This window comes from Zonotrichia albicollis, chromosome 4 (assembly GCF_047830755.1).
Source record: "Zonotrichia albicollis isolate bZonAlb1 chromosome 4, bZonAlb1.hap1, whole genome shotgun sequence".
Taxonomy (NCBI): Eukaryota; Metazoa; Chordata; class Aves; order Passeriformes; family Passerellidae; genus Zonotrichia; species Zonotrichia albicollis.
The window spans coordinates 73755739-73769239 of NC_133822.1; the positions used below are offsets into that span (position 1 = coordinate 73755739).

At 41.5% G+C, this 13501-nt stretch overlaps 1 protein-coding gene across 26 annotated transcripts in view; it reads left to right on the plus strand.

The window, feature by feature from the left end:
• The window catches only part of SOX5 (SRY-box transcription factor 5), a 591653-nt gene that overhangs the window by 496159 nt on the left and 81993 nt on the right, over positions 1-13501 (plus strand). For 22 of the 26 annotated variants that reach the window (XM_026796865.2, XM_074540122.1, XM_074540120.1 and 19 more), the window contains one exon: positions 5531-5654. In XM_026796865.2, the coding sequence (XP_026652666.1) occupies positions 5531-5654 (124 nt within the window). The remainder of the gene's footprint in view (positions 1-5530; positions 5655-13501) is intronic. The other 4 variants (XM_074540136.1, XM_074540117.1, XM_074540113.1 and 1 more) reach the window with 1 other exon arrangement.

The following is a 13501-nucleotide window of genomic DNA, read 5'->3' on the forward strand; positions in this document are numbered from 1 at the left end:
AGAAGGCTGTGTGTGCTAATTTACAGGCTTTATGCTGAGAGGAACTGGAGATGGATGCTGCTAGTGACACCCAGGCTCTCCTGCAGGACTGAGCTAAGGTGGAAGGCTTCCAGCCTGGAAAGCCTTGCCTTGTTAAAATGGAAAATGCTTCTGTATTTCCCTGAGATGCATTCTGCAAGCTTGTTCCTGTGTTTTCCACGTGCCAAGTTGCATACCTTTAGGGACTGTGTCCATATTCCATCAGAGTAACCATTCTTTCCCCACCAGCCCTCAGGATAAAGCGGTGCTGTGCCAGCAGGGTGGTGATGGGGAGCCTGTGTCAGGTGTGGGTGATGAGAGAACCCTGGTTCATCCTCCCTGCATCACCCCCGTGAGAGTTCTGTGCCAGCCCCGTCCCTGTTTGCAGCTGTGGGGGTGCTGGGTGAGCCCAGCTGTGTGCACAGGTACATTTGGGTGAGCTTGGGGTGAATTCTCTAAGCCTCACACACAGCAAAGGGAGGAATAGTATTTAGGACCCAAATCATCCACTGCAGAAGAGCTTACAGGAGGTGATTGGGAAGAAAAAATGCACTTTTAATTCATGGCTCCCACCCTGTGCTGTGCATGCTGGACACTCAGTGAGCACCCCATAAAACGCACCCCAAACCCAGGAGGAGGGATCATCCCATAGCTGGACAGGCAGGGCTTCCTGCTCTGTGGGCTCAGGACATGCTTGTGACAACTTAGGGAACTGATACACAGGAGAGAAAAACATTTTCTTGTCTTATTTTAAACATCACTGCAAGGGAAAATAGCAGATTGTAGTTATATGGGGACATATATTTTTATTTCCCTTAAGATAGACACGGGGAGGGGGGTGAGGTAAGGAGGGCCAACACATGTGCTAATTAAAGCATGCAGTCCTTCAGCAGAGTGTGTGGCACTGGGAGCCAAGTGTTTCTGGAGGAAGGGGGACAAATGCAATTAAACATGTCAGCTTTGAGGGACAGATTTGTGTTGCTGCATGTGAAATGTGCATTGCATTCTTCCCTGAACAGTGGAAGAGATGCTTAACTTCCAGACAAGTCACGAGCAGGAAAATATTTCCTACAACACTTTGAAGTTAATCAGATCATTCATGTGCATCCACCGTCCTAGGAATGAAATATCTGAACTTATTTGGGGCAGCTGAGAATAACTCCAATGAAAATAAAAATTAGCCACACTTCTGAGCAGTTCAGGAGTGAAGTACTGTGCAGAGTTTGGCCAGGTTGTAGAGAGGAAAATGTTGTTTTTAGCAGCTGCTCTTATCCATACTCAGTAATTCATTATCCATCACCAGTCTCACCAAAAGGAATAGAATTGCTTCTGAAGAGCTAGAGGTGGGTGCATAGCAGTATTTGCCCCTCAGTGGAAAATGTTATTTATAAATATCTATATAGATGCTGGGAAATGCACTGAAATATTTACCTTGGAGAGAGGAAAACTTAGATAAAAGTTGATGCTAATAAATATGTAATGAACAGCTGCAGAAATGAAATTGGGGGAAGTGTATGAGGAGAAAATAGATAGAACTAATAGCAGCAGCTATTTTAGGGGCTTAGTTTGCTGAAAGTATGGATTTATGTGACTTGAGAAATGGGATAAACCTTCTAGATTGAGTCATATAAAGGGGAAACCCTGCACTTCAAGGATTCTGTCTGGATGCAGGGGCAATGAAGAACCAAAATAAGGTCATGCATGTTTCCCTGATCCTGGCATTCTCTGAGCCACAAATGTCCAACTTTGCCATCTTAATGTTCCTTTAAACTGCTTTCCCTGTGTAGCTATTTACATAGTGACCCAAGGCACACATGACTTTTTACAGAAAATAGAACTGTAGTTGTCAAGTGGTTGCAATCTAAATTTGTGGAAGTCACAGCAGGAGCTAGTAACAAACAGTGGGGGTAACTGTTAAAAACATACTGCCTGGTGCTTAGGTAGCTGTGGTAACCATAGTATGTTCCTAAAAGGGGACAGGGAGCAGAATTGAGGTGGAAATACTACGGTTATAACGAAGCTGAGAATCCTGGAGATATTCACTGTGACTGTGGTGAATGCAGTGTCTTTGTGTGCTTGGATTTGTTATGGTCAGGCCATAAAGGACACGCACAGATTTGTGAAGATGCTGGCCCAGGCTTCAGCAGCTTGAATTGGCTCAGGTTTGCCAACACATTCCCTTTGATATGGTAAGCCATTTAGGGCCACACTTTCCAAAGGCACTGAGACAAATAAACACAACATTGAGGCACTTTCCCGATTCGGAAATCTCTGCAGGCAGCTGTGGGTGCTTCCCCCTTGGACAGTGCATTTACTATGGGTTGCTTGTCATGTGCTCACACTGATTTTTGCATTAAGTTCTTCAGGAGTGGGCTCTTTTTTTGGTTTTTAGTGGCTATGGAGGTTTCCTGGTGTGGTGGTTTGGCACTGGCCAAACATATCTGCGCAGAGGAAAGAAAAAAATTAATGAGGGGTTCACAGTGTGCTCAGGTAACCCAGTGATGACAATTTGGAAAACTGGGAAAATCTTGGAGGACTGTGCCTGTATCCTCCAGAATAACATCCTAAAGTAGGTAAGAAGTTACAAGGCGAAATTGTGGCTCATTAAATCCAGTGGGAATTTTGTGAGGATTTAAAATACAGTTGTCTCCTTTAGGATGTTACACCTGAGAAGGGGTCACACATAGAGAGGCTGGCCAGTGGAGAGTCTTGACAGCTGTGTGAATTATTAGATTGTTGAAGAGGTATTTCTTTTTATGGACATTTGAACAAATTGAAGGGCCTAGAAAACAGCCCTGATTTGCAGTCCATTATATTCAAATTAGAAGTGCAGTATCAGGAAGTTACAATTCAGAAAATATTGGAAGGTATGTAAGCTTCCAATAAAAATAAAAAATGCTTGAGAGATTTAACTGATTATAAAAACATTTGAGAGATTTAACTGATGTAGTAACACCTTGAAAAGAAAAAAAAAAAAAGGGGAAACACCTTAGATGTAAAACTCAGAAGGAGGGCCTGTATTCAATGCCACTTGAGGCAGTTGTATCCTGGCAATTCTAGTTAATAATAATAATAATAAACATAACGAGTTAAAATGTAGTAGTTATATGAGCCATAAAAATGGAGAGTCCACAATTTGTGAGATATTATGTCAGGTAATCGGATTAAAATAAACGAATGTTTGCATTTATTTGTGTTTAGGGGAAAATGAAGTGTAGCTGAGTGCTGCTCCATACATTCCATCCTGGAATGAAAATCACATTGTTTTGACTGTGTTATTTCTATATCCATGCAAACCATCCTCACCACCCCATAGTTTTTACTTCCCTAATGCAAACAGGGTTGTGTCATTTGAAATGAGGGGCTATAAGGCCCCTTGGAGAGTTAAAGAGGAGCAGCAATTTGAAAAAAAAAAAATGAAATGCATCAGTCAGATTTAGGAAGAAAGGGCATTTTCCTGGTAAATGTTTTCCTAAATGGGAATTTTTCAGTGTGGTGTTTTGCTCGTGTGTTTGGCAGTCACTTGGAATCAAGTGCAGACTTAAGCTACATTGTGGGCTTGGCAATGACAATTTGTGTGTGTGTGGTGCTTCAGTTATATTAGCCCTGGAGGCAGAGTTAACACTTGCAGTGGGACAAGAGTATTTGCAGTCATCAGAGAACTTTGCAGTCAGCTTCAATAACATCACTCCATTTTTTTCACTTTTTTTTAACATTTTTTTTGGCAGCAAAGCACTTAGTAGAACCATCTGTCTTTCTATTAGTGTTTTTTGAGTCCTGTTTTGAAGCTTCTTCGCTTGGCAAAGTCACTTTCATCCTTGGAAACCATTTAAAAAAAAAAGTTCTGTGGCTTTTTGCCGAAGAAGAGTACTATGCAAAAATTCCGCATGGCTGTTCATTTTTGTTCTAAAAGAATACAGTTACTTTGTCTTTGTCTTAAAAAAAAAGGGCAAAAAAAAACCAAACCACAAAACCTCAAACAAAACAAACAAAAAATGAACACGTGAAGAAAAGGCAGGTATTGGACAGCTCTAGGATATCTGTGCAGATAGAGAACAAATCACATTTTATATGGGTTTTATCCTGTAATTCAGCTGAAAATATGTATGCCTTCTAATTAACAGGATCAGAATAGAAAGGCAAATATTGAAGTAACAAAAAATGGATCAAGCTGGTTCAGTGAGTGGCGCTACATCTACTCTGTGTTTCAGGCTCAATCTTAATCTCTCACTGCAAGAATTTCTGTCAACAGTGCTCTTGAACTCTATCCTTGAAAACTGTTTCAGACCATACAGACAGAGTCAGCACACACAGGGGTGTAGCCAGCTCCGGCATAAATTAGAAGGGATGGTAATCCCAAATTTTGTATCATGTTTTGCCTGGTAATGGTGTTGGGTGAACCAAGACGGGGCCTGGATTTTAAGGAGAATAAATGAAAATAGAATGAAGTGTAAATGGTGTGTTCTGAGCAGTGGCAGCCAAGGGCTGGGGCAGGTTCTGCTGTCAGGCAGCAATGAAGGGAGTGACACCTTTGTGTGCCCCTCAGCATAGGAGCTTCTCTGTGATACTCTGCTTTCCTGAGTTACTTAAACCACAAAATAAATCATAGTTTTCAAAGACATCTCCATCTCCAATGCCTCAGCGCCACTAAAATCTGGATGAGCTCTCTTAAAAATGGATCAGTCCTTCTTGACTGAGTGATCTGCTCAGTGCAGTGGGGGTTTAAATTTAAACTAGTCATTCAGCATTTTAACCCAGCAAACTTTGTGTTTCTCATCTGTGTGAAATCCAGAGACAGCTTCCATTTCTATCAATTATAGAAGCTATTAACAGAACTGGGTAAAAGCAGCAGCAGTAGACATTGTGCCATGGCCCACTTCCAGCTTTGATTACTAATTTCTGCATGGCTTTAGTCCCCTGCAGTATCCACTTACAATATAATATTTTCCACTTCCTGACTTGCATGCTTGTGTAGAGTTGCTGTGCAAAGTTGAACGCCTAACTCTTCAGACTTTGCTGTTTGATTTGTGAGTAAAGGCTCTCAGCCTTTTTTTGAGGCTTTATCTTTTCACTTGTACAAATGAGTGCACGTGTATGAGCAGGAAAATAGCAGTGGCTGTGCTGTGTGCTACTTGTACACTTATTTTTCCTTTCTGAGGAGGTGTCTCTGTGTTTGGGCTTGGTCAGGGTGGGAGCTACTGTCTGAGACAGATACTGCTGCACAGTTAGTGAAAGAGAAGGAAGCAGCCCCTACAGCCAGAGATAAGTGAGCCATCATGAGCTGTGGGGGGAATAATTAAGTGGGATGTAGATATGCCTTAGTGAAACATTTCAGTTTATTTTGGGTTCATGTCATTCACATGAGGTGTTTGGTGATGAAGATGAAGCCCCACAGCTGATGCTGCTGGAGCACCCCAACATGAAGAGGTGAATTCAGACCAGCAGTGAGGGCAAGCACATTGCAGACCTCGTCCCCCCCAAATGGTGTGTTTGATTGTCCCTCTCTGTTCAGCAGGTCCAGGGTCAGCTGCCTCCATTGATGATCCCCGTGTTCCCTCCAGACCAGCGCACCCTGGCAGCAGCTGCCCAGCAAGGATTCCTCCTTCCTCCTGGCTTCAGCTACAAGGCGGGATGCAGTAAGTGCTGGGGCATTCCTTTACCTGGAGTGGGCACTGCAGGGCACAGGCTGTGTGAAATAGCACCCTGTCCATGCACAGAGCCATCAGCTCGCAGGGATGAGTGAGAAACAGGGGATTGGTTACAGCATGAGAAAAGGCTGTCAGAGATGAGGGATGTGTTCCTACACAACAGCCAAACATCTGACACGAGAGCTGCATTTGTGCACCTTCTCCCTGACAGGTCTTTCTGACAAGTGAACATGCTCATGACCACAACTTGCATCTGAAGAGAAGCTATTTGAAACTTCCCAATAAATTTCAACACTGTTGTAAGAAAACATGTTTTTTCCTGGAGCAGACTGCTTGCTATTTGTGAACTGAGGGCCTATTCTAGTCTCTTTCTTCACACAGAGCTCACATTAATCTCAACGGAGGCTCTGCACAGAGATCAAAGATAGCATATGCCTTTCAGTTTGATGGACTAACACAAACTCTGAGGATATTTGTGAGAGCCTAACACTTAAAAATATAGCATCTACTTGTTTTAATCTTTGAAAGATTTGTATTGTTCTCTGCATTCTGCAGATTTTTTTTATATTTTATTTAAGCCTTCCATAGGATTTCATCTTCCTGTCAACATGATGAGGATAAGTACAAGTTAAGAAATAATGAAGGAACTTTATTTCTGTGAATAAACTTAGCTAGAGCATGAATTTCACAGACTTGTTTTCATGCACTTGTAGAACTCTTCTGCATCAGTTTTCTACTGAGTTATCCCGGACTTGCTTGTTGTACCCTTCTCTGTCTCTGCTTTGGGTGTTTGTTGTGTCCATGTCACTGTACCCATCTGTATCCTTGACTAACTCATTAACTCATCAGCTGGTTTGAGTTACTCAGCACTTGCCACTGCTGCATTTTTTGTACACTTAGAACATAAAAAGATTTCTTTAGTTAAGCTGGCTTAGCCCACAATTTCAGATTTCTCTCAGCTTCTGAACATCACAGGCAAGTACTTGAGCACTAACTCAGTTTCTTTGGCCACTAACACCTTTTCCTGATATTTTACAGACTGGGACCACTGTTGCAAATACTGTTCCAAACACTTCCCATCCCTCAGAGCTGCAGTGCCAAAACATGGTCTCATTCAGTTCTTCCAGTGATTTCACACACTCATCCTCTCAGTGATTCACACTGCAGAATGTGTAGCTGAGAGCCACGCTGAATGTGAATGCTGCCATCACTGTGGGTCTGGAAAAGGTCAGCAAAGCACGCTGTTAGACAGGTCTGGCAGATGATATTGTTTCCATGTTAGTCAGGTCCAGCTTGGCTAGAAGGAGCTGAGGTGTTTTTTTCCCTTCTTTGTGCTGCGTGCGCATGAACTCCATGATGGTCCTGCAGTTCCTCACATCTATGGAATATCAACTCCATGATAATCCTGTAGTTCCTCACATCTTTGGAATATTAACTCCATGATAGTCCTGTGGTTCCTCACATCCATGAAATACTAACTCCATCATAGTCCTGTAGTTCCTCCCATCTATGGAATACTAACTCCACCATAGTCCTGTAGTTCCTCCCATCTATGTAGTATTAACTCCACCATAGTCCTGTAGTTCCTCACATCTGTGAAATAGATGTGGCGTTAGGTGTTTGTGTAACCCTGAAAATGGAAAGGCAAAAAGAGCAAAGTTTGTGCTGCTTCTGGCAGTGAGGTTTGGATGAGCAGCGTGCCAAGCTGCAGGGCTGAGCAGGAGCCAGTGGAAAAAGGCAGCTCTGTGTTTGGTGCTTGCCTGGCATGTTTGGCTGAGGAGAAGTGATAAGTAGTCCAAAGGGTTTCTTCCTTTCACTCAGCATCTAGGGTAAACAAAAACTCACATTTAGCGACACCTGGAAAGCTCCACCTAGCTGTCTTCAATCTACGATATGTTCACATCAAGTCGTGGTTTTGACAGACCACCACAACTATTTCTCCCATTTTTTTGCTTGCCCTATTGTGTGTCAGTCCACTTGGCAAAGTCTGTAAGCCAGAGAGCTTTGGGTACAATTTTGTTAAGCACCACCTGAGTCATTTAGGAGACTAAACCTCCCTGTTAAGAGTGACAAATGCACAAGGATCTAGAGAATGTCCAGCAGATTAATTTGCTCAGCTTCTGGATGGATTAAATGCCTGATTTTTACTGAGTTTGCTTTTGGGAGCAAAGCCCTCCTAGGAGCTTCCAAAGACCCCACCAGCATCTTCTGTACATGACTGCCCTTCTGGGATTTAAAATCAGTGTCTGTGCCTGACAAAAATGGATCTTCCACATCTTCCCAGTCCTTTTGGAAAATCTGCCCTTCCTTCTGGACTGATTGCATTTTTCAGAATTCTCTTCTGTGGCTGATTGATGGAAATTCTCTAGTGATGACTCTGTTATTTATTAGCATTAACAACTTGCAGATAGGAATGATAAAAAACTGCACGTGACTATTCAGTTCCAGTCACAAAGAACATAAAGCTATGAAAGTTTTCACATACTGTTCCTCAAAAAAAAGCAAGATTTGAAAATTTGGGGAAGAAAGAAGAGATCATTGTTGCAACAACCAATATTTTCATAAGTAGCTAGTGCTGCAGAGCTCCTTGGCTTTGGAGACACATTCAGAGGGACATTTGTGCTAATTTAACTCATTCAGTGCTTTCTGACCCACCTGTGCCTCCCCAGAGAGGGTGAACTGTGAGCCCCCAATGATTTCAGAATGAAAAGTGGGTTCCTCAGGCAGTGCTTACCAAAGGACTCATCACTCACCAGACAGAGGCTGGAAGAGAAGAGCACTGCTTTCTCTACACACACTTTGTTTTCTGGCATTTAGACTGAAGAGAACACAAAAATAATGGTAACAGTTGATAGCAGTGGTCCCTTTGGACTCCTTTCATGGCAGATACCCAAGGAAGGGCAGAATACACTGATGCTTTGTCCCCATCCTTTGCCAGGTTGCAGTGACTGAGGACCCAGGACCTTCTCACCCAGTGGTGGCATCACTCTGAGATGTGGTGTTGGAAACAAAGAGTTTTTCTCTGCTGGGTTCCAGCCTGATGGAAAACATTCTAGAGAGATGAAATGCTCAAAAGAATCCAGCAGTATCAGTCTCTATTATGTGCAGAGCAAATGATTCAATTATGCTTTTCCAAATATTTTTCAAAATTGGGTAAATAAAGGGAGGAGAGGGGTAAATATTTTCTCCGTGGTTACATGGCAGGTCATGGTCTTTGGCTTCCAATTTGATGTACTGCATTTCCTTTTCTTTCTTTTTCCCCATAGCAGATCATGCTTGGGAGTGGCTTGGGTTTTCATTTTGTTTTGTTTTTTTAAACAGATGGTTTGCATTACATAAGGGACAATTTACACAAGTTGACACTTCCCCTCTTTTCTCTATGGCATATTGTGTGGTGGTAAAGTTGGCAGAGATGAAGGGAGGAACTTCTATTAGGATTACATTTCTATTTGAGAAAAAGATTCATATTCTCTGCTTCCAGTTAATTTTTAACCTCCATACCTAGATATAATTGCATGTATAAAATATTTAATATTATTATTTACAACTGAAGTACTTTTTCTTATGAGGACAAAAAAGTTGGCAGTATGTGATGGGCTATATAATCCACAATTAGCAAGGTAGATACTGATTGCATACTAACTTGCCCTGTATTTAGTTATTAATGTAATGTGTCCTATTTGAAATTTAAGGTTTTTGAGTTTTCCATGCACACCTCTTTATATGTATTTTATGATACACCTAATGTGTAATTTTTAGATAGATATATAGGGCAAATCTTTTTCCAAAGGACTGATGTTTCAAGGTTATTGTAAATGAGTTCATGATTGGCAGCATGAGCAGATTTGAGGAGTTGACCCTGTATCCCAACTATTTAAACTGGTTTTAGCAGCAGGTGAGCACCTTTCAGCTGATGCTGAAATCAAACAGAGTCCGATTGCTGCATTTCCCAGAGCTTCTCCCACTTTGGGGCTCCCCAGACTGGCTCAGGTCATTCAACCCTTCCTTCCTTCTCATCCCACCCCCTATTACTGGTTGCTGCTGCTGGTTCCGCCCTCCTTGTGGCACTCGGCAGATAATAGACACAGCTCCCAGATTTCAGCAATGGCAAGGGAATGGCAGCTCTGCTGAGGTCTCAGGAGCTGTTGCTGTTGACTTCACTGAAGTCAGATTTCACACCAGATGATACAGATCTGCTAGGGCCACTCTTAGAAATAATTAGAATTTATTTAGAGCTAATTAATATTTGAGAAGTGCTTTGAAAGCATAAAAATGGTGCAAGTGATAGAAGAGAAGAAGTTTTGTATTGTGCTCTTTAAAAACTGCATAGTTCTGCCTCTGAGCAAGCTGCTCCATCATTTGTAGGTAGTATGATCTGTGGGGGTCTGTGTGATCCTTTTATTAATGCACATATGGATCTGTATGATCCTTTTAATAATGCACACATGTATGGGTCTGTGTGATCCTTTTATTAATGCACACATGTATGGATCTGTATGATCCTTTTATTAATGCACACATGTATGGGTCTGTGTGATCCTTTTATTAATGCACACATGGATCTGTATGATCCTTTTATTGATGCACAAATGAATCTGTATGATCCTTTTAATAATGCACACATGTATGGGTCTGTGTGATCCTTTTATTAATGCACAAATGGATCTGTATGATCCTTTTATTAATGCACGCATGTACGGATCTGTATGATCCTTTCATTAATGCACATATAAATTTTGATGGGTCTTCTCTGATTAGTGATGCTGAGTAGGATTAATTTAGGAAACTGCACTCCAACATTTCTTAAAACATTTGGTCACCATGCTAAAAGGGAAGGAAATGTTGACCTGTGTCTAAAGCAGTGTGGTGTGTTCTGTCAGTCCTGCAGCTTTTTAGGATGACTGAAGCTGTTGAATTCCACAGAGTTTCTTCTGTAGAAGATGAAGAACAACTCACCTTGTATTCTAAACTAATGTGTGCGAGAAACTGAGTTATTTGGAGGTTTTTAGGATTTGTTTTCTTTTCTTGGGAAGCAATAGCTGCCAAGTCTGTATTTCCAGAAATGGGATTTACCCCAAGTACATTTTCCAGGTTGTTGGCAAATTCTCAGGAAGCCTTTTATTTGCTGATACCTGTGTTATTTTTATGGTGATATGACAAGTTTTGGTAACAAGAATTGTTTTTCTCTGCCCATTTGTCCTGTGCCCTGTGGATAATTTGTTGTAACAAATCATATTGTGTTTGCAGTCAGTTGTCATCAACATGAGGTTTTTTTGAAAGCACTTTAATCACTATTTCAACCATATCCAACTGGGGGGGAGATCTGAATATACAATAGGTAAATTTTATATGTCTTACATATCAGCTTGTTGCTGCTGGAGGTGTTCTAAATAATTCACAGAAATTTATTGATGAAGTATCTGATTACCTCTTAAAATTGGCAGAATATGAGAGGTGAACAAGTCAAGCCTAATAAAATTGAAATATGCTGAATTTACCATTCATCTATGTTCTGAACAATAATTCTGATGTCTGATAAAAGTGGAGCTCTCAGTTAATTGGCTCCTCACATAATACAATAAAATTAATGTTTAGGAGTTAAACACCATAAAGTTCCTCAGGGAAAATTGCTGATGTGCCTCTGTTTTTCAGTCAGTCACATGTTTCATGTTTAATGGAGTATCATGTGGACTGTCTTACAATTCTACTTGTGCTCTGTGTCCGTGTTTCTGTCTTCCAAAGAGACTCGAGTGCTAATTTCTGATTTAGCCGTGTCAGCTGACATGCAGGTCATGACAACCACCAAATCACATGGCAAAAACATTGACATTGAAGGCAAAAACAGACGCTGTGTACATACTGTAGATCCTTTATGAAGATAGATGGTGGTCATCTTCCAGGGCTGCTGTTCATGCCTTGGACAGGGATGAGCATTTGACCCAAGCCTCGTATTCCCCCAGGATGGGGAAGAGCACTGTGCATAGACATTGTGATGTGGATAGAACACTGTGGATAGACATTGTGATATGGATGGAGCACTGTGGATAGGCACAGCAAGGAGGAGCAGTGTTTGGTGACAGCTCTGCCCCTCAGCATCCATGGGGATGTGATGGCTCTGTGGGGTTGCAGATGTAGTGGAAGGGATGCAGAATAGAACGCAACTGAAGGCTGTTTCTAAATGGAAGAGTTGCACAGCTCCCCATCTCTGTGTGGCTTCTCCTCAGAATTCCAAAGCCCAGGCAGAACAGCGGGGACCTGTAAAACAGGCTGGGAGTTCCAGCTCAGTGTCCAGGCCATGAACAATGTCTGGTGTAACTGCACCATTATCCATAGCTGGGCAACGGAATAAAGTCCTGGATTTTTAAATTTATGAGCATGTCTAAACCCTTGTGGAAATACTTTGGCTTCCCTTGGAAGCTGGAGTTTTTGAGTAGCAGAATTTATTCTACAGGTATAGCAGAACCATTAACAAATGAGCATTCTGCAATCATGGATTGTTGTGGTTGGCAGGGGTGTCTGAAGGCTTGCAGTGCTTCAGGCAGGGTCCTCAAGGAGGTGGGCTCAGACCACTCAGGGCTTTACTCAGCTTGCCAAGCTCCAAGGACAGAGTGCAGCTGTTTGCACATCTCAACATCTGGCTGTCCTTGTGGGGCAGATCTGAACCAACTGGGATTTCCTTTTGGAAGCCACTGGTGGTGTCTTCTTCATACTCTTTTTCTTACTAATTTAAATCCATAAGTCAGGGAGCACTGCTCATGCCTTCCCATTCCTTTTCCTGCATGTCCACCATCTCACCAAGAGGATGAGAGGAAAGTGAGGCTGAGAATAAATGAGTGGGGAGAGGAAATGCAGTGCCTTACCTGTCAGCTGGCCATCAGCTGTGATTATTCATTATAAATGCACTTAAGTGATAAATGGAGTGTAAAATTATTGTGGCTTTTTCTAGAATTTGTCAAAAATGGGGGGAAGATAACATAGCACTCATTTTCAGTCAACAGAATGTACTGTACTGTAAGAAAATGGTTATTTTGGTATTTTTCATGGAATTTAGTTTAGCATGCAGGTCTTGGAAAATATAATTTAAGAGTTAGGTTTTGTTTCCTACTCTTCATATTCTTTACACTGTTTTCTTTTCTCTTTTTCCATGGTCTCCAACCTTTTTTCATTTGCTGTCCCTGAAAGATAGGTAGGAGAAAAGCAATGAGTTTTTTAAAAATCACAGGCAATAAATGCCCTACTTCTCCTCTTCTGATATCCTTCTTTTAAGAAAAGAAAATTTCAGGGGGAAAAAAAAATCAGTGTTCTATTGTTTCATATAATCAGGTTCAACTTTAAAATCCTGTCAAAACATTATAATTTAACATTAGCATGTAACTTGATTTATATAGCAAGTAAGACAATTGTGCCTGCTCTGAAGAGCTTGCAGCCTGTCAGGAGACAAGACAAGACACTAGGGGGGATTGCACCATGAAGGAGAATAAATGAGATGAGTGACAGAAAAAGGAATACAAAAAACATCTTTAGGGTTTTGGTGAATGGTGCAACAGACATCATGTTAACTCTTATGCTTTATTTTCACTTTAAAAAAAAAAAGTCCTAATGTTTTTTAACTTTAAAAACTCCTTTGATAAAATTTTGCAAAACATATAAATGGTTATAGAGGCATTGTTGTATTTCCACAAGTACAGAATCATTTCATACCTGTGAGCTGGTAGCCAGTCAGCTGAAAATGCAGTTCCTAAACACAGGAATTATTATTTCGTTATTTTGTGTGCTGGGACAGGATGTCCCCTTGGCTCTGAACCTCAACTTAACTCTGCAGAAAAGGGTTTTCA